General features: G+C 42.7%; 1 protein-coding gene across 3 annotated transcripts in view; it reads right to left on the minus strand.

Annotated features, from left to right (window-relative positions):
- Positions 1-570: 570 nt before the first annotated feature.
- MTRR (5-methyltetrahydrofolate-homocysteine methyltransferase reductase) overlaps positions 571-20,603 on the minus strand; it is a 30,361-nt gene continuing 10,328 nt past the window's right edge. For 2 of the 3 annotated variants that reach the window (XM_008507108.2, XM_070587223.1), the window contains exons 6-15: positions 17,760-17,882; positions 16,089-16,242; positions 15,118-15,206; positions 12,650-12,830; positions 10,276-10,318; positions 9,541-9,727; positions 6,150-6,268; positions 5,010-5,102; positions 4,712-4,894; positions 571-2,158 (exon numbers count right to left, since the gene is read on the minus strand). In XM_008507108.2, the coding sequence (XP_008505330.1) occupies positions 2,014-2,158; positions 4,712-4,894; positions 5,010-5,102; positions 6,150-6,268; positions 9,541-9,727; positions 10,276-10,318; positions 12,650-12,830; positions 15,118-15,206; positions 16,089-16,242; positions 17,760-17,882 (1,317 nt within the window). In that variant the 3' untranslated portion in view covers positions 571-2,013. Of the gene's footprint in view, positions 2,159-3,872; positions 4,006-4,711; positions 4,895-5,009; positions 5,103-6,149; positions 6,269-9,540; positions 9,728-10,275; positions 10,319-12,649; positions 12,831-15,117; positions 15,207-16,088; positions 16,243-17,759; positions 17,883-20,603 lie in introns of all 3 variants that reach the window. The other variant, XR_011530472.1, reaches the window with a different exon arrangement.

Here is a 20,603-nt window from a genome sequence, read left to right on the forward strand (position 1 = left end):
GAGAGCTGAACTTTTTAAGCTTACAAAATATGTTGTAAGAACTGTTTTGTGCCTGATTGCTAATAAATTTTTGTTTAATAAATATCTGAGTTGCAGAATCTGGACTGAGATCTATTTTCACTGTCATTTGCTGGCAAGGCAGTGAGGGGGCAGCTGATCACTACTCACCCAATACTGAGTTGGTGTCTAAGAAAACCTAACAGAAATACCCTGCATGTTGTACGTAAACAAGCTGCTTTAGGTCAGTGCCCACTAGGATTATTTGTGAGTTTCTTTTTATGGATCTATCAGCTCTGGGGTCACGGATTTACAGACAATATTGGTGGGTGGGCACAAGTTCTTGACTGTCCTATCTTTTTATAGTTATCAGTAAGGAGTATTGTTCTTCTCACCTCAAGTCTACTTTGGCTGATACATACAACATATGCATAAAATCTTGTATGTAATATAGCATTTGCTTGATATGCTTTATAATGCCTTTCGTTTTTTTAGATTTGTTTCTATTATAAAATATATGAAATATGAGATCAGAGAATAATATAATAAACAGCCATAAAGCCTTACCAAATCTTAAGATTATATTTCCTTCAGATCTTTATTTTTCAAAATGGCCACAAAGAGATTGGTATTTTAAATACCAATCTCTTTAATAAAAGACCTATATATAACAGAGCCTAGGAGAAAAATCACACCCCTTTACATTTTGTTTTCTGTTTTGACAAGTTTTAAGAGAGAATTTGTCACTGGGAATTGCCTTAGTCTGTTCAGGCTGCTGTAACAAAATACCAGACACTGAGTGGCTTATAAACAAGAGAAATTTCTTTCTCCCAGTTCTGGAAGCTCCAAGTCCAAGACCAGCATGGCAGCGTGGCTGGGTTCTGGCGAAGGCCTCTTCTGGGCTACAGACGGCTGACCTCTCACTGTGAAAGGGGCTGGAGAACTGTGTGCAGTCTCTCTTACAGGGGCACCACCCTATTCCCGAGGGCCCCACCCTATGACCCAGTCACCTCCCAAAGCCCCACCTCCTAACACCAACATACTGGAGGTTAGAATCTGAACATAGGAATTTGGGGACATAAAAATTCAGACCATAGTAGGAATTTAAAAACTGCAAGGATATTAATTTAAGTAGGTATTTTAAGTCTAGGATACAGCTTGAGTGATATCACGGAGGTAAGATAAATTATGTGGAAAAACTTAAAAGTATGCCAAAAGGAGCAGAAATGAAAGGACTCGTAGGGGAGGGGGAGGTAGAGAAAGGCTGTAGCTTTACTAAAATATACACTTGCTCGCAACTGTAAACCGAATGCAAATTGCCCTAAATTCTGGAATTGTGCTATTAAAAAGTAATTGTGATAAATAGATCATATGTCAAAGTAGAATTTCAAAATATATTTCACATTTCTAGCATCATAAAAAGAAATCCCTGAAAGTATTACCTTAAAATATTTTATCAGAAATATAGTTTGGTAATAAATAACCATTTGATAAAGTTATATAAACATATCATCAGATATGCTGTACATGTGTCATTTAAATACATTAATATGAATATTCTTTATGGCATATTTCATATAGAAAACTGTTTTTACATTATTAAAAAAAATTGGCAAGCTAAGTTCCCAAGCTTGAGCTCTCTACCCAGTCCATTCTAGTGCCCGCATCCCGGACTGGGAGGCGCTCGCACGCACAGATACAGATACAGATACAGATCCCCGTGGACTACTCGGGGCTCTCCAGGGTGGAAAGGGGCCCCGGCAGGTGCTGGTGGAGGCGTGAGGGCTGCCTTTCAGCTCAGGGCCCCGAGCGACAGGGCGGTCTGCGGACGGGCAGATGTGGAAAGCCGCACCGGAAGTTTGCGACACTGTTAAGTGACCCACTCCCCACCCTTCCTCCTCCAAGAAATGCTACAAAACATTTTAATTTTAAAAATTGAAGCCTCAGCTTTCGTAAAATTGTCTTTGGGTACTTTTGGCCAAAAAAGCTTAATTCTCTTCCTTTATTTTTCTCATTTTATGACCAAATATCCTGAAGATACCGCTTTTCTTCTTTTAAAGTAGCCAATGTTTTCATTGCTTCTAGTTTTTCAACTCCAGCCTCTTTGCTTATGATTTCCACGAGGGTATCATTTACATCCTTGGCCATATTCTTAGCATCTCTAGAAAAAAGAATAGCATCAGTGTTTAAGAAACAGGAATTTTACCAAATCCTCCTTAGTTCACCCAGCTAACTGCCGTTGACTCCAGTATCACTACACCTTAATCCCCCCTCCATTCCTCCAGAAAGAGTCCCAACAGGCGCCCGAGCCTCAGTCACCCATCACCCCTCCTGAGCCCCAGGCCTTCACCCAGCGTCCATCCTAACACGCAAAGCTGCCCACATCGTTCACAGCTTAACATCCTTCAAGGGCGTCCGTGTCCGGGAGCAGCCTAAATCTTTAGTAAGTGTCTAAGGACCTCATGATCTGGCTTCTGCTCATCTCTCTCATTCCTTTCCTTCTTTCTCAAGACACAGAGTAGGACTTCATTCCTGAAGGCAACAAGCTCTGTTACACTTGTAAGCCTCCATACACACACAACGCATATACGCACAACTATTAACAGACACACTGAGAACTTACTGTGTGCGTGGCCCTTTGCCTTGTCTTCACCCTTTCCACTTCCAGGTCAGGGTGAGGTGCCTGCCTGTGTGCTCCCACAGGCCCCTGTCAGCAGCTGCTATATTGTCAGCATCTGCTATATTGTCAGCATCTGCTGAGGTGGCTATCCCACCAGGCAGTAAGCTGTTTGGGGCTAGGGAGTGTATCTCATCTTTCCTCCTAGCTCTCAACATCTGAACAGTGCCAAAGCACTCAGTAGCCACTCAAATGTTTGTTGAATGACTAAAAGTATCAAACAGGACTCGAATATGTCAGCAACTGAATCGTCCTGGCCCCGTACAGTAAAATTTCTTGAAAAAGTTGTCTATAGTGACCATCTTAACTTTCTCAACATGCTCTCCCCTCAACCACTCCCATGGAGCTTCCACCCACAGTCCCTCCCACGTCACAGTGGTTGCCAGTCTCCTTAACTGACTATCAGCAGCACAAGCCCCCATGCTGGGACAGTGTCCCTGGCCTTAGGGACAAGTTTGCTCCTTCTTCACTGGCTGTTCCTTCTCAGTCTCCTTTGTCTGATCCTGCCTCCCTGAGGGGCGGGTCCACGTTAGGGGCCACGGGGTTTCATTCGGAGCCCTCACCTCCGATCACCGTTGCAAATGCTATCAAACACCACTACACCGACGTGAAAGTAAAGCGGCAGGGACTGTGAAGAGCTCAGTCTGGGGTAAGGTTTGCCCAGTGTGGGCGTCTGGGGTATCCTCCAAGTGCTCAACGACTGCTTATTCAGATTGTACAGCTGACGCTGCCTCTGTGATTTAGAGGGGATCTACAACTTGAGCCTGCATGTGACCATCGACAGCACTGCCCTCCACAAACTGAATGAAGGGCAAATGCTGCATTAAAAGCTAAACGAAAATGTAAGCCAACACACGTCTGGAATCTCTGCCCTTTATCAACTGAAATAAGTGTTTTTCAAGTGAGAGTCAAAATCCATTAACGGGTCATGAAATCAACTTAGTTGCCACAGCTAGGTTTTTTTTTAAACAATGAGACAAAATAGAAATTATCAGAATGTGCCATAAAAATAGGAAAGCTAAGTTTTGTTTTATGAAACTTGTTTTAATTATATTTGTATGTACTCTAAGTCACTATGCCAGTATTTCTTCCTATCACAGTTTAAAAAAAAAAGGGGGGGGCCGGCCCAGTGGTGCAGCAGTTAAGTTCACACGTTCCACTTAAGCGGCCCAGGGTTCACTGGTTCAGACCTACGCACCTCTTGTCAAGCCATGCTGTGGCTGGTGTCCCACATATAAAGTAGAGGAAGATGGGCATGGACCTCAGCTCAGGGCCAGTCTTCCTCAGCAAAAAACAGGAGGATTGGCAGCAGATGTTAGCTCAGGGCTAATCTTCCTCAAAAAAAAAAAAAAGAACCTGACTATGTGACTTAGAGAAGGTGTCAAATGTCAATGTTAGGAACGTGTTACGATAAAAAAGAGCAATTTATTACTTCAAAATTCCCTTTTATTTTAGCAAATTTTTTTTGGCATTTCATTAAAACCAGTAGGCAAGTTTTAAAATTTTTATTTTCTATGGCAATTCTGTGTTTCTATAACAGATGTTGCCTCAGAAAGTAGATAACATAGGAATGACTCCTGCCTTATGTCAACTTTGACATTACAAATTACACCTTGAAGAAAAAGGAACCTAGCATCCACATTCTCAGAGTCAAAACCAGAGTGCTTTTCCTTAGCCACTTTAACTGCACAAATCACATATTCTTGGATACAACAAAATCAATCCTGAGATTTCAAGTTAAATGAGTAGCTTCTTACAGAATGCAATGTTTAGAAGCGAGAAACATGTATTTACCATGCGGCAGAGCACTCCGCAATGCAAGAACTAGTTTTCATGGCTGGCTCCCTGATAATGACAACTTCTGGGCTGTTAAACATATGTTATAAAATCATTTTAGAATGTGCATGTCTATTCCTATACTTAAGAATCAAGCCTCTGATCCCTGTATGCCTAGTTTAGAAAGCGACCAGTCCCTTGTTTCTTTAACATCATCGACTGCACTCCACTACCCAGCACGTGAGTGCGACGGCCACTTACCCACACACATAAATGCATCCGTTCTCCTGAAGAAGCACTCTTGCCACTTGCTTGCTGTGAAGCCGGATGTTGTCCTGCACATACTTTGCTGGGGCTTCCTCCTCCCCAGCAGAAGCATCTCTTGAGAAGGAAACCTTCAGGTGAGTTAGGATTCCAAGCTTATGGAAACGTCTGAGCTCTTCTCTGAAATACAATATACAATAGGTCACTGCCAGGTTTGTAATTCAGACTTGAAAAAGTCTGAAATTAGAATTGTATACCCATGGTTGAGTCTTAGAATACTAGAAGTGTATAGTACCTGAACAAATAATCCCGATCCTTATATCTGCAGCCAAAAAACAACCACATCGCTCCGAAGTGTCCATCTGGGTGCTGTTCTTGGAGTTTCTCCCTAAGTGAAAAAGAAAGTTGAGAAGCTAGATAGCAAAAATACGTAAAACCATTCTCTCTCTTTGGTCAGGAAATACCACCAACAAACGCAGACAGATCTGTAAAATCCATCTTCGCAGTCCTTGAAAGTTCACTCACTGAATTAACATTTTACTCTCCACAGGGCGCCATGTGCACTCCAGCAGACACTACAATGAGGAAGCATAGCTACCGGCTGCAGACAGCCATGAGCTCCACATGACATCTCTACAACGAGGACCACTCAAAACATCACATTGTGAGACCTAGACTAATTTCTACATTAAATATGAGGAAGATTAACGCTCAATTAATATAAAAAAAAGTGGCAGAGGGCTTTAGAAGGTAGAAAGACCTGCCGCAGTGCAGTGTTTCTGCATGATGGATACATCAATGGGTAATGTCTGCCATTACCTTTTGCTTTCTTAAGGAAAAAAACTGAAACTAAAACAACAAAAAGACATTGTCCAAAGGATATTATTCCGTTATCTGGGGAACAGTACACAAGAATTGTTTATTACTTCACAAACAGGGAGAAAGGCGCAATTTTCTTTATTTTATATCAAATAGTTCTATTCTGATACAAAGTTACACTGTTAATATCATTCTGTTGAAAATTACTGACGTTTGGGGTTTAACTGAGAAACTGTTGGTACACTAGATCTCCGTTACTCCTGAGTTTATCCAGCTAAGGAACAGACGCCACAGCCTGCACATCATCACAGGACAAAGGTGAGCCTGAACCACACATGCTACAAACTATAGCACACCTGGGGGAATAAAGGAAGAAAGTGCTGCGGTACAAAGGGAAGTTCCAGTACAAAGCAAAATCTCTAGAAGATAGCGTATTTACTTTTCCCATGGTGACAAATTATGTTACGCTGTCACACATTTGATAATCAATTTTTTAAATAAAATTTTACAACCAAAGTCCAATATCCTAAAAACCATAGAAGAAACAAAAAAGCTATTATATTTCCACCCAAGATGACAAGAGATACATTTTCTCACCAGCCAAAGAAGCACACACCTGTGCTGGAGGAAACCAATGAAGGGCGCTATGCCGGTCCCAGGACCCACCATTACGATGGGGACTGACGGGTCATTTGGTAAGTGGAAACAATTTGTTGTTCGAGGAGAGATGGATATCTGGAATATAAAACCAACGGTCATAAGTCCTAAAGAAAACCTAGACAAAAGCATATAACCAAGATGATCTTTGCTAAAGCAATCAGCAGGTGCAAATTCCTCCCAAAGAAGCATCATGAAATTAAATAGCAGCATTAAATTTTATTAAAACCATGAATACATTTGTCACTACAGAGAAATAAACAAGTCTGTCTTGCAAATTTTTCTCTTCCATCCAAATCAAAGGTGTTTTAAAAATGACAAGCATGATATTTCTGAGGCAGAACATTAATAAAACCAAGTTATTTTTTTAGGCCCACGAGTAAGATCTGCTTCCTAGTAGGCGACTCATTATACAGATTATGGAGAAACGCACAAAAAAATGAAGACATGATTCTTCATGTCTCACATAAAGGAGCAAGGATGATTAACAATAAGATGGGGTGAAAAGTTTTAAGTGAAAATCAGGTGACTGAAAGAAAATTAGGCTCCAAAGATGCTATGGAATTGTGCTGTATTTGTTATTGTGGGTCCAGTGTTATCTGTGTTTGTGCAAAACTAGGAGAATAAGTGATACCAACAGGTAAACAAAATCTTTTTTGCTAAAATTGCAGATTTTTCTTCTAAATCAAGTGTCAGGGTACTTACAAGGAATCAATTTGAAAATCCATTTCACTCCCAGTTTCATTTTGTCCTATGCGTGAGTTATACTGAGGGATACTGAGCGTTAAGCACGACAGGACTCTGTTGTATACCCCACGCTGGCATACTTGTGTACATTTAACCTTACTTCAAGGGGAATCGTATGAAGTTCCCCGACAAGATGAACACCACGCTTCTAAATGAAGAATCGGCAGAGCCGTGTCAAATGACTGCTCTCCTTGCGGAATCAAGGTATTACATTGGCCTTAGTCACTCAGTTCATTCATTTAACAATTTTATTGGAGGCACTCACTACGACAAAGACCAGGGCTAGAGAAATGAACAAAAGCCAATCCCCGTCTTCACAGGACTTACATTCTAGTGGAGGAAAGGACAATAAATGTGGAATGATGGGTAACAATAAGCGCCATGAGGCCAGGTAAAGCAGGATCAGGAAACTGCTGATTTAGACTCAATGTGGAGAAGGCCTCTGTGAGGAGAGCTACGACGGAGAGCTGAAGAAAACCAGCAGCCGTGCGGGAGAGTGTACCTGGCAGAGAGGAGCAGTGTAGAGACCTGAGACAAGAGCACACTTCCTGTGCTCAGGGGATAGCAAGGAGACTAGAACGTTCGTCAGCTCTTGCTGCAGGAAATCTCAAATGTCTAACAACCCAAACACTTACTCTGGCTCGCCTTAAAGGCTGCCAGGTAGGCTGGAGCTCTGCTCGAGGGATCTCCTTCACTTGGGTCCAGGCCCAAGGAGCATCCCCGACCTGGATCATCCTGTGCTTACGTCAGAGGGAAAGAGCCAGACAAGCCGCACAGCCCCACCAGGTTCGGCGCTCCTGCTCAGACATGGCCTGCACCCTGTCTGCTCACGCTTCACTGGCCAAAGGTGGTCACATGGACAAGCTAAACATCAATGGGAGAAGTCTACTCCTCCTGTTGAAGTGGGTCTCTGAAACAGTATCTACCAGCTGGGGGAGGGTGTGTGGTGGATCAAGTCAACAACAACATTCTCCATACTTCCTAATAAACTATGGTACTACTAAGTACCAGGAAATTTACATAGTTTTAAATTGTATCCTTTATATCTGTACCTCAAGTGCCTGAATACCGAGTAGTAAATAAAAATCTGTTACAATAGGGAAGGAAAGAGAGAAAAAAGAGTGGGAGGGAGGAAAGAAAGAATATGTGACAGGTACCTACACTGTTTGTGATATATTATGGATTTTTTTTTTTTTTTTTGGTGAGGAAGATTGGCCCTGAGCTAACATCTGTTGCCAAGCTTACTTTTTTTTTTTCTTTTCCTTCCCAAAGCCCCAGTACATAGCTGTATATCCTAGTTATAGGTCCTTCTAGTTTTCTATGTGGGAGGTCACCTCAGCATGGCTTGATGAGCGTTGCTAGGTCCACACCCAGGATCTGAACCTATGAACTCTGGGCCACCAAAGCGGAGCGTGCAAACTTAACCACTAGCACTGGGCCAGCCCCTGGACGTATTTTTTTTTAACTTTCTGGAGATCATCGCCATTTTTATACAATCTTGAAATGACATAATACGTGTATGTCAGTACTATAATATTTCTTTCAAAAAAGGAATAGTTTCTCAGCTTCTCAGTATTTTTTTGATGTATAATGAATCTAGGAGTTTGGAGTGTGGAGAGGATGGACACACGCTGTAAAGCACGTCTGTTCCAGGCAGCAGATTGGGAAAATATCAAGTTAAAGCACAATTTCAGCAGCAGTCTTCCCTTAAGCGCCCTCAAGTGTATATCAGAAATCTTAATTCCCCCTCAGGTCCACGCACTTTTCAGCTCCAGGTACTTATAGCAACCAAACTGGTCATGAGAAAACGCCACAAGTGACATGCTCATTTCTTCAATACCATGGTCCTGGCACCATGATAAAGCCTGAGTTCTTTTTTTTTTTTTTAATTCAACCATCCTTCTGGGTGAAGAGGGACAACCTTAAATTGTTCCCTATGCACGCGGCCTTGAACGACATTCTGCTGAGCGCTGTATCAAAATACAATCGATGGCACTAAGTCCAGATGTCAATGTGTCTACAGTGTATTCAGAAAATCAAATAACACTCTTCTCCTACGTGTTTTAAAAGAGATTCCTCCTCGTAATGTCTTCTCACTAATGGCTCTAATTCGGATTCTACACACAATGGCTATGACATAAAGGGGAGAAATAGGAGCAGGGGAAAATCCCACTACCCAAAATCAAAGGACACAACATTGCTAATTTAAAACCACTTATTTGGGACACAAGATACAGACTATCCACAGCATGCGGCTGTCCCTCAACACCAGCCTTCAATATTTACTTGACTCCTTCCACCCGGCCCAGTGCCAATCTACCAAGAATACTAACAGAAAAGGTCTTCTACGAATGTGACAAGTGAGGAGAAAAAGACTGCATTATATACAAGTCATGCTTTACACATTTAGGAATTACATGGACTATTTCATAGTGAGTATAAGGTTCTCCTGACTTTCCAACAGAGATTTTAAAATTCAAGTATGGCATAAATTTTCCTTTGAGTAATTTGACGGAAATGGAGAATGCAGGGGAGACCACATTGTTTTTTCTATCCAGGCAAAGAGCACCATTCTGATGACGCCAAAACTAACACTCCAGTACCTCAGGAGCCAGGGCTCTCCCGCCATTTGCATGGGACGCACACGTGTGTGGCTGAAGAAGTGATTCCACCAGCGTGGCCAGCCAGCCCGTGCACACGCCCTTCCGCAGAACCACCGTCGCGGTGTTAGACAAAAACTCCACAACGTTAAAAATGAAACGAAGCTTCCCTGGGTGAAACAGACTGGAGCTGCAAAGACAGAAATGTGCTTTTAAATTCTGTATTAGGACTAATACACTCCAGCCAATATAAGTCTCTATTATTACAGTGAGAAAATACTTCCTCATGGGCTCTAATCTGCTTTCTAATTCCTCAGAAGAGCTCTCTGACTTACTTAAAAGCTCCCCTCCCTCCTTTTGTGATAGAACCCTGGGAAGTTTCCAATGACCTGTTTGCCTGAAAAAGTAGGTAAGAGTTCTACAAACTTTCCTCCTTCTTCCCGCCCTTCTCCACCACCCAGAAAAGCAGCTGGGCACACCAAAAGGAGACGTGCTGCCCTAAGCGGGAACAAGGCTCTGGACCAGGGGAGCCACTGATGATTCTATGCTCCATGAAATTCCTGGAGGACAAGAGCTCTAAGATTGGTCTTCTTTATTTCTTACCATGCCCACTACTGTGTTCCATAAATTGGGTAAATTTTCAATGAATGAATCTGTAGCTACTAAGGATTTGGAAGCTGGAGTTTTATATTATTTTAGGAGAAAAATGCTATATGTTACGTTAATAAGTATCAGTACCTTGCACATGAATATGGTCTGGGTTGGAGCTTAGGAACATGTTCTAGAAAAAAAAAATAAGCAATTATTAATTCACTTCTACTGACAATGTTATATGTAAAGGGTAAAAAATTCAAGGTCTGAATTTGAATCCTGTTTTATTTCAATATTCAAAATAACATGTTTAGTTTTAAATCATGTTTTAGGGACCAGCCCCTGGCCAAGTGGTTAAGTTCCTGCACTCTGCTTCAGCGGCCAAGGGTTTCGCCGGTTCAGATGCCAGGTGCAGACATGACACCGCTCATCAAGCCATGCTGAGGTGGTATCCCACATGCCACAACTAGAGGGACCCAGAACTAAAAATATACAGCTGTGTACCAGGGGGCTTTGGGGAGAAAAAGGAAAAATAAAATCTGAAAAAAAAAAAATCATATTTTAGAGCATACATAAATTCACTATGTCTAAGTAAAATATCACTAAATACTTTTTTCCAATTCCTAACATTAGAGACGAGACATACTGTGTTTCCCTAATCTGAAATCAGTATTTCTACCTCAGGCTATTTTTTTAAACCGAAGGATAATAAGAACAGGGTCCGTGAATGGGCTTCAGTCATGTGCGTGTGTAGCTTTCTGGGGAGAAGTATCTAAAGTTTTCATATCCTAAATAAGATGATAACCCCCAAAAGATTAAGGGCCACTATTTTAAGGCTTATGGGAAATACTCAGGCTTGAAATATTTTCCCTTCTTATATTTACATAATAATTAAAAAAAGGGGAGTATAGTAGTGAACATTTTTAATATCAAATTATCCAGAAAACCAGTGGTTTCGACACACGTAGGTGCTCTTCTAAAAGCAAGTCAAGGAACCACTATTTGAAAACCTAATTGTCCACTAAAAAATTTGAATTTTCCTGTGTTCAATGTTATATTTTTAATAGTTATCTAGCAAAAACTTGGGAAGACATTTCTAAAATGGCTTTGAGTCATAATGAATAACAGAATAAGATTTAATAGAGGGTTGAACGTAATACTAAGCTTTAGATAAATATTGTTTTTTTAAAGCAATCAGAAAATAATTTAAATTTTTATAAGTCACAATGCCTTTATTTTTTTACATAACTATGTAATACATGATAAACAAAAGTTAAAAAAAGGTAACAGAAATGCCATGAAAAGAACGGACACCTAATCTTCTGGGATGCGAGCGTCAGAAGCCTTCTTAGCACTTCCCTGCATGAGCTTGATCTCGACCCCACGCCCTCTGTTAGCGCTAAAGACTCCACTGAAAAGGGCAGGAGCGTCCGTGTGAACACAGCAAGGCAGGAAGAACACTTAGTAACACTTTTTTACCCTTTTGAGAAAAAGGGAAGATAACAGGACACCAAAAAATAAAGAGGGAAAGAAAGCCGGCAGTGACCTGTAAAGGAGAGGGCCCTGAACTGTGCGGGCAGCAAAAGGGGCCTTGGGGGCCTAACAGTACAAGTCCACATGCGTTCTCCAGTCACCGAGGACAAGGGCAAACTTTCAGGACTTTACTACGTATCAGTACAGGAACACAGAGAGGAAATAACAAAACTACAAGCATAGGAAAGAAATAAAGATTTAAAAATCCTATAAAATGCCTACAGTCTTCGTGCCTCGTAAAGGTCTCCACCCCTTACTGGGACTGCCCCTGAAAGCCCTCCCTCGACGCCGGTCCTCAGAGAGGACCCGAAGTCTCTTCTGTTGGGGGATGGGGACCCAAGAGACAATGGGGACAACAAACATGACGAACTTACATTTGAGTGTTTTGTGGGAGGTCTCCCCAAGCTGAACGCGTAGAGGCACCCTGAGGTTTGCACTGGGACAACATGAGGACACCCCTTTTGCTCCTGAATATTCCTAAACATGGACCTGCCCATATGGGGGCATTTCTGTACCCTGCACACAGAGTGTACGCTTTATCAACCTCCATCAATTAAAATGGATGTTCATCATCTTCAAAAAAGATAGGGTTTTTCCCCCTTGGAAAGCTTGTTTTTATATAAAATTTGGCTTTTTTCAAAAATAGCAAAATTAATAGACAAGATGCTGAATGCTGAGCAAAACAAGAGAATTCAGACTGGCTAATATTAAGAAAGAAAATGATAGTGACAACGGTAGAACTAAAAATAAGGAAAGAAAAGAACCTTGGAAGAGGGATCCTTTGCAACTTCTGGAAGGCAGTTCAGAAGTCAAGGCACCCTGAAGACAACTGTAGGATGTTTACTTATTGATCACAGTTCACTCAGACATGTTCCCACATGCCAGCACAGAATCCAGACTGCGGTGCGTGAGCAGCCGTTGTCCTTTCTCCAAGAGGCTGCCCACACATCAGCGCCATCGGCACTCAGGTGACCGTGAGCATACTCACCGAGCAGGAGACCGAGGGGTGGCTGGCAGGACGGGAAAGCGAGGAGGAGGTCTAACAAGCTGGCACGGGCATCTCTTACGAAACGGTTATAGTCGGCCGCTCCTTGTCGACTGCACAACTCTTGCAGCCTTCGCTTTTCTGCACCATTGCTGGTGTAGTCCACCAGGGCTCGCAAAAATGCCTGTGGCCAAAGCAAAGGAAGCAGACAAACTACCAAGTGCTCTGTGGTTACGGCTGTTAGAATATTTGGTTATTATCTACCTGGGGATATGCCCAATTATTCAAGAAAAAGTGAGAGAGCCACTAGGCCAGGAAAAAAGAATTTAATTTGCTACTTGCTTTAATGTCAGTCTGTTAGGAAAACCCACTTTTACATTCTATTTTTGGTCACTTTCCCTACATCCCGAACTGACCTAATCAGCCTCAAGTATGATCTCAAACAACATGTCAGGTCATCTGAGTGAGAATAATCAGCAAGTCTCATAACTCAATATTTCATCTCTGGACACAATACTTGTTCTTGTCTTAGCTGATGATGACAACTTAGACTTTGACACCTGACAACCATTAAGTGCTCTTTATGTGACAGACAATGGGTGGTGAGGCACTGGGGACAACATGACACCTCGCCTGCCCATAAGAGTTGACAGGCTGCTGAGAGCAACAGAAGTCAAGGAGTAATCAGTGTGCAATAGGCTAACCGCCCCATCAGGGGCACGCGCAGGATGTCAGGGCTTCCCAGGACACACACGGAGGTGAAGGCTGGCCACGTGAAAGAAGGGAAGCGAAGAGCGGCTAAACAGATGGCACGGCTACGGGAAGGCACAGGAGGCAGGCAAAGGCACAGCGCTCCTGGGGACCACGTGCAGTTCAGCATGGACGTGGGACAAATGGCTGAAGAGACGGCATGGGCCAGAACAGCAAGAACCATACGTGGACTCTTAGTCACCTCAGATTCATTGTGGAAAGAGAATATGAACATCACCTGAGCTCCAAGGGCACTGATGTACAGGCAGCCTCTTTGAGAAATAAACGCAAAACAAAGTCGCAAATCCCAAGTCTCAAAGACTAAACCAAGCCCAAACTCTTGGACAAAAGATCAAACTTGCTAATGACAATTTTTGGTTTCAATGCACTTCTAAGCTTATCCATTACACGACCTATACAGCTGTTATTACTCAAGGGTTCTTTAGGAACAAAGTACCTCCGCAAGTAATTTGTGTCAAATGCTATCTGAGGTGCTCACGGGGACTGACGGGGACTGCTACTTTCTATTCCACGGCTCAAGCACCATCACGTCACGAATGGACGACACAGCCGTTTTCATGGGGGTCACAGGTGTCCCCGGGTTTAGCTAAGAATTCCTGCCTAAACGACCCAGAGACTAACAAGCTAAAGTGCTCGATACAGAGCCAAACAGCACGGGCACTCGGCAAACTCTGGAATGAATGGCACCTGCGTCTCTGTCTGGATCTCTGGTCAGATAACAGTTTATAAGAACACTTTCCATCACAAATTCTCAAAGCCAACAAAATTTCCTAACTTACAGGCTAAAATAGTGGCAATTATAAATCCTTTAAAATATTTTTCACTTTCTAATTATAGAAAATTTACAGTACTAAAGTAGAAAATATTGCACTGTTTGTAGAGAACCTGACAAACACTACTAAACTTTAAATTATAAATACTTTTAAAATAGCAACTCTAGGGGCCGGCCTCACGGCGTAGTTAAGTCCAGTGCACCCCACTTTGGCGGGCCAGGTTGGCGGGTCTGGACCACATTAATGAAAGCTGTACTGCGGGGAGGGCGGCCCAACAACAGCAGGATTCCTGCCCTTTGGCGATACGAGTCTGGCAAAGCCCAGCCTGGAAAGTTTACCCATTACCAGCCGCTGGAGAGACAGAGGAATCAGTAGTTCCTGGCCTAATACTGACATCTAGTGGATTGTTCTATCTCCAAACTCATCCAAATAGCAATATGCCCACCAAAACCCTTATGTTTTTCTTTAAGAATTCTAACTTAACCAGAAATAATTACAGAGGTTTACACAAAAGGAATCTTAACAGTAAAGAGGAGGCAGGAGGGAGGAAAGCCCACACTTTCATAGCTTCCTGTCGTCAATTAGAGAGTGTCAAGGTGCAGCTGGATAAACAAGGTCATCCAGGTCACTTTCATCACCGATTAATGCACTACATCAAGTTCATGTCTAATAGAAGTCTAAGAAAAAGCCCTATTCTAAAAAATCTCTTTTCAGTAGAAACCAAAATTCAATAAAAGCACAAAGTAAAAATATTTGTCTGTGACAATGACACCTATAAAGATACCACACTCTCTTGGGAATGATTTTGAAAACATGCTATGAAGATCACATTTTCTAAGCCTGCAAAGGTCAAAGACCAAACTTAATAAATCCTACACGGAGCTGACTGTACTTTTAAATATTTACTCAAGGAAGAAACAAAAATACCTTTTTAGGAACTGCTCGTATTTCAAGGCACCAGGTAAGAATGAACTGGAGAGAACATCCCTCAGGTACATGTTGGGGCAAGGATGCGCCTTTGCAGGTACAGGGAGGAGTTCATGACACAGGAGATGAAGAAGAAAACGAAAGCACAATTAACTGTAGTAATGTACATTACAGGGCTATCAAAGTGTAATACGATTTGTGGCGATGTTTACTCAGTCAAAAAAATCCCCCAAAATGAATACAGCAGCAGAACCCACCTTACAAAAAAATAATTACAAATTCAAAAGCATTATACTATTAGCTGTATCTATCAAATCTAGGCACATCAAACAAAGAAAAGGAAAATTATCCTTTCCTTTCCTTGGTTCCCAAAACCAAGGAACAAAAAAGCCAAAAGATGGCAGTGGTCCACTAAAATTACATATTATTTCAGAAAGAATTTTAGAACTGTCTGAACTCCACTTGAAAATTCAAGCAAATAAATAAAAGAAGACTTCCTCTAATTACGGAAAAAACAATTATTTTTTACATAATAAGAATAAACATGCTATGAGAAATAAACATAACAGGAAAACAACTTTCTATAAAGGTTCATATAACAATAGTTTTCACTGCATGATGATTTTAACATAGGAACTTAGAAACAAAATAATGCTAACTGCAAAAAGCAAACTATCAAACCAGCCCACTAACCAATCCGCTTCTCCAAGACTACAGTTACATTCACTTTTAATGTCCCTAAGTGTCCAATAAGCATGGAATCCCTCATCATCCCATTCAGTGCAACTGATGTGGAAGTTAAGAAGCCAGCAAGACCAGCGAGCACCTCTGTCCTGCTCACTGACACATGGCCGACTCTCGGGGCATCCATGCAACCACACAGGGCCTTGGATGGGAGGGAGGTACTCACGCTTGTCACCTCTGATCTGTTGGCCCAAGGATGCCCTAAGAAGTAGGAGCTCAGGGTGTACCTTTCTTCTTTGTGTCTGCCTTAATTTGCAAGAGGACACGGTGTTCTCTTCGGTCTTCAAGTTGTAGTCTTTGTAGGAGGTTCTGTACCTCAGAATCATTGTTGGGACAGATCACGTTGAAGGCATCTCCAGGCTGATAGGAAAAATCTGTTTTCTAGAGAAGAACCAACATGAAAGAAAAAAATCGCATGGGTTAGACTTTTAGTTGTGGGGTAACAAAAAGACAGTTTTTATTATATGACCATTTTAATATACAAATTAGAAACAAAACAATGCTAGTTGTAAAAAAATAACAAATAAGCCCAACTAACTGAACATACTTTTTATTAGGAGTACTGTGAAAAAGAAATCACGTAGTTATCCAGCGTTCTGCCCTGCATTGCTGCCTATGTGTAGAATGGAAATTAAGCCCTTCTTTTCTACAGAGTCAGGGACCTCAGTAGGTAGTGTTTTAATAACCCACGTAAACATCCCTCTTATGAAAACATACATACAGGCACACACACATTATGAGCAAAAGAAACTACTTAAGGCTGTTGGCAGTGTTTTCAATTTTCTTTCTTCTTTCCTTTGGAGAGGAACAGGGGTGAGAGAGGACACTTTGTATTTCCCTTAATGAGCATAAAACGTTCTACCATCTAGCTTGTGAACAGACACAGGCTGGAGGCAGAGCCACTTCCCACAGCACGTCTATGGACAGACGGAGGCAAAACGCAGCCCAGGGTTCCGGAAAGGGGCGTCTGACTACACCTGCTCGCAGTCCTAGCCTGGGAGGGAGACAGACTGGACCCACTAATCAGCCCACCCTTGCCTCTTCATGACAAAAGTGTACAACAGCAGAATAAAAAGTAAAATGCTTTGGTGTACAGAGAATATTTAACAATATGGATTAAAATGTTCAAAAGAAGTAACAGAGCTACTCCATAGAATGTAAACAAAACCATCTAGTTTTGACACCTGTCATATTTCTTTTTTTCTATTAGAAGTTTAATTACATCTACGTATACAACCTTGATGTGCTCTTTTCTGAAAGCATAACCCACTTCACTTCTCAGGACCTTCTTCAAAATAAAGAGGCAAGCTACACGACTTTGAAGGTGTACTCAAGCACCAAAGTTTCAGGATTATCAGTTTCTTAAGCTGAGGTCAATGGATTTCGATGGCGGGTGGGAGAAGGGCTCATGGTTGGAATTCAGAGATGTAGTACATATCTCCCTGACACCGTATGCAAAATGTTTATATATAATCATTTCTCTGGGGAGGGGTCTGTGACTTTTTCCAGATTCTCAAAGGAATGAGATATGAACCATTATGTGACTCTAGTCTGAGCTCCAACTAGCTGGCTGACCTCAGGTGAACAGCTTCCTCCCTGGGACTCTTCTTATATGGAAAATGCTTTTCTGATTCCATTATCCTTTGGTGACTTAATGAGTAAGGCAGCAACACTATTCTCTCAAGCTGAATCACCTCCAGTCACTCCTCATTTTAGTCCCTCCCTGAAGTGAAAAGAAAACAGGTGTGAGGTGGGGAGAAAAGATGATAGGTCCAGAAGAGAGGTCCAGCTGTCCTCTGAGAGACTCTTTCTTCCTGAGTATACAGGCTAGAACACCACACAAGTCTCTTCACTTCTTGACAACATAACTGTGCCGAGAAATAAATCTTGTAACTTACTGAAATGTCCAATTCTACCAGAAGAGTGGTTTTTATGGCATCATTTGTAGTCAGTTGAACTGCCTCTGAAATTGGAACTTGAAAAATTGGATCCACTGAAGTCACAGATACCTGGCTTTCCTCCTTGAGAAACAAATGTGACAAAATATTACTAAACACCATCTTCAATTATACTTACCACTGCCTCGCTTAGTGACTACATGAGATCTGTAGGATCTTAAGAAACTTACTGGCCATTTGAGCATTCTTTTCTAAGGTAAATGGCTACAGACATATGCATCGCAATCTTGCAGAAAAGAAGTTCATCCATAGTTTAAACTCCTTGTCTACTGGACATTAGGATTTCTGAAATACATACTGAAAATACCAAATATTAGTGTGTTCACATAAAGATCTAACAGTCTTCCTAATGAAGTATGCAAAAAGCAATAGTATGCATGCAGATTTCAGGAAGGAGATTCTAAACGAAATGACAGATGCTTAAGGCTGGCAGGTGTCTGTGTGGATGATCACAAGAACTCTCAAGAGTGGTGGGCAGCGCTGTTCAACAGAGCTTTCTCATTGATGGGAATGTTCCATATCTGGCTGGCAGTGCAGACAGACAGCACGAGGCAACAGTGCGACAACTAAGCGGGATTGTGTACCAGTGAGAGGGAACGCAGCAGCTGATGCGCTGAATCAGGTGCTTGAGAACTACGAGGAAATGGTACTGAGAAGGCCTGTGGAACTGGGGGGATACTTCTAAGCTTCCTGGACACTTCTGAAAAAAATGTAAAACCCTGAGAAAAATTAGTCAACAATTAAAAAGTAAGTGTGAAAGCTAGAAGACATCCTCAGTAGTGTACAAGGAAGCACTCATCTCTTGCAGCTTGAGGGCAGAGAAAGCTACAGACCGACTCTGATAGGCAAAGAATGGACTCCTGAACCTGAAGGCTGGGAGACGGACAAGTGGGTTGAGAAATCTTGAATCCCTAGATTCCCTTAACTCTTGGAGCCTGCAGGAGTGGCCACTCCTTCCTATTAACAGCAAGAATTCCCTTCTTTCACTAAGACAACACAGGGACCTCTGCCCTGCATGATATATCCATGCCGCCACCCCTGCACCCCATCTCCTCTCCCGGCTGCAGGGTCAATAACTAGGGTGAAGTCACAATACACCAGGAGGCAGATGTGCTGGGTCAGCGAAGGCAGGCAAGGGACTACACTCTGAGAAAGTACAGGACACAGCAATATGCGCCAGAAGAGTAGGCACAAGACAGAATGCTGGGGTCCCAGGCCAAGAGGGCAGAACATAAATTTGCACACAGGAGTGTTCCTAATTGGGACACTCTCCTAGGACACAGGCTTTAACACCCTGGCAAGAAACCCTCGAGATGATGTGAATATGTTGACAGCACAGCTACGAGAACAAGGAAGAAGCAAGAACCTGCACTAAGTGAGTCAGAATTGCCAAGACTTCTATGGCCAGCATTGGAAGACAGGATTAACAGACTCCAGGAAGTGGGTCTAGCAGAGTGGATAAAACTATGTAGGGCCAAAACCCAGCAGATGACGATGTTCCCTAGAGACCCAGAGAACACACCACTGCCAAGGCCAACAGGCCTGTGCTGGTGCGAGGGGCACCACCATCTCTGAGAAATTCGTGACTGGCCTCCCAGCTGGCCAGAGCTAACAGCAACAGGAAAGCATGGACCCCCAAAGAACAGAGGAAGGTGGTAGCACTGAGCCAGCAAAGCCAGAGGTCACAATCATCATAGGAGTAGGAAGGCTGGAGGGGTGGGGTGGCCAGGGGCCTGACTTTCAGAATTAGTGGAGATGGGTGAGAACATGGCATCCTGAGGGTCAAAATAAACAGGCAGCCTCATGGGAACCAGATCAATCCTCACAGTGAAAAGAAATCAGGAAGCCATGAGCAGGAAGCTGCAGACAGCTGCCCCAGTGAAAATTCAAGATCTCTTGCCCAGTTTCTGGACCTGAGCGTTTCCAGACGCCCACTGATTTTGGGAGAGAGTAGGCCCCCAGGAGGAGGGCCTCTGCAACAGCACAGAAACTGTACTCAGCAATGCTTCCTACTGTCCTTCTCCCAAGGGATGAATGTACAGTGGGCAAAGGGGAATGCCCAGATACTTCAGGGACCTCTAGAAGAGGGACGGAGTTGATGCTGTTACTCAGGAACCCAAAGTGTCATCAGGTCCATGTATACAGTGAGACCTATGGGGCCAGGCAGTAAATGGAGCCCTGGTCCAAGTCTGGCTTAACGGGTCCACTGGGTCCTGGATCCTCCTGTGGTCACTTGGTAGTTGGCGCAACCTGCAAAATAGATTGCTGACCTGTGGGGTAAGAGCTACCACAGTGAGGAAGGCCAAGAGGAAGCCTCGTAATTTGACACTGTCCTCTCCCCTCACCAAGATAGAAAATGAAAAACGATACAGCACCCTGGGAGGAATGACAAGTATCAATACCATCCTTAAAAATCTAAGGGATATGAGGATGCTCTCTATCATATCTCCATCTAACTCACAAGTCTGGTCTCTGCAAAAACCAGATAGATCCTGGGGGATAACAGTAAACCAGCAGCAGCCCCAACTGTGGCCTCCATACTGGATGGTTTCGTTTGATAGAGCAGATTTACAGGGCCGCAGGCACGTGGCATATGGGCAGGATTTAGCTAATGTGCTCTTTTCCATCTCTATCCCTAAAGAGAACCAGATACTTTCACTTGGAACAGACAATGGTAGATATTTACAATTTTGCCTCAAGGCTGTGATAACGCTCCTATTTTTTTTTTTTGCTTTTTCTCCCCAAATACCCCCAGTAGATAGTTGTATACTTTTAGTTGTGGGT

This window comes from Equus przewalskii, chromosome 20 (assembly GCF_037783145.1).
Source record: "Equus przewalskii isolate Varuska chromosome 20, EquPr2, whole genome shotgun sequence".
Classification (NCBI taxonomy): domain Eukaryota; kingdom Metazoa; phylum Chordata; class Mammalia; order Perissodactyla; family Equidae; genus Equus; species Equus przewalskii.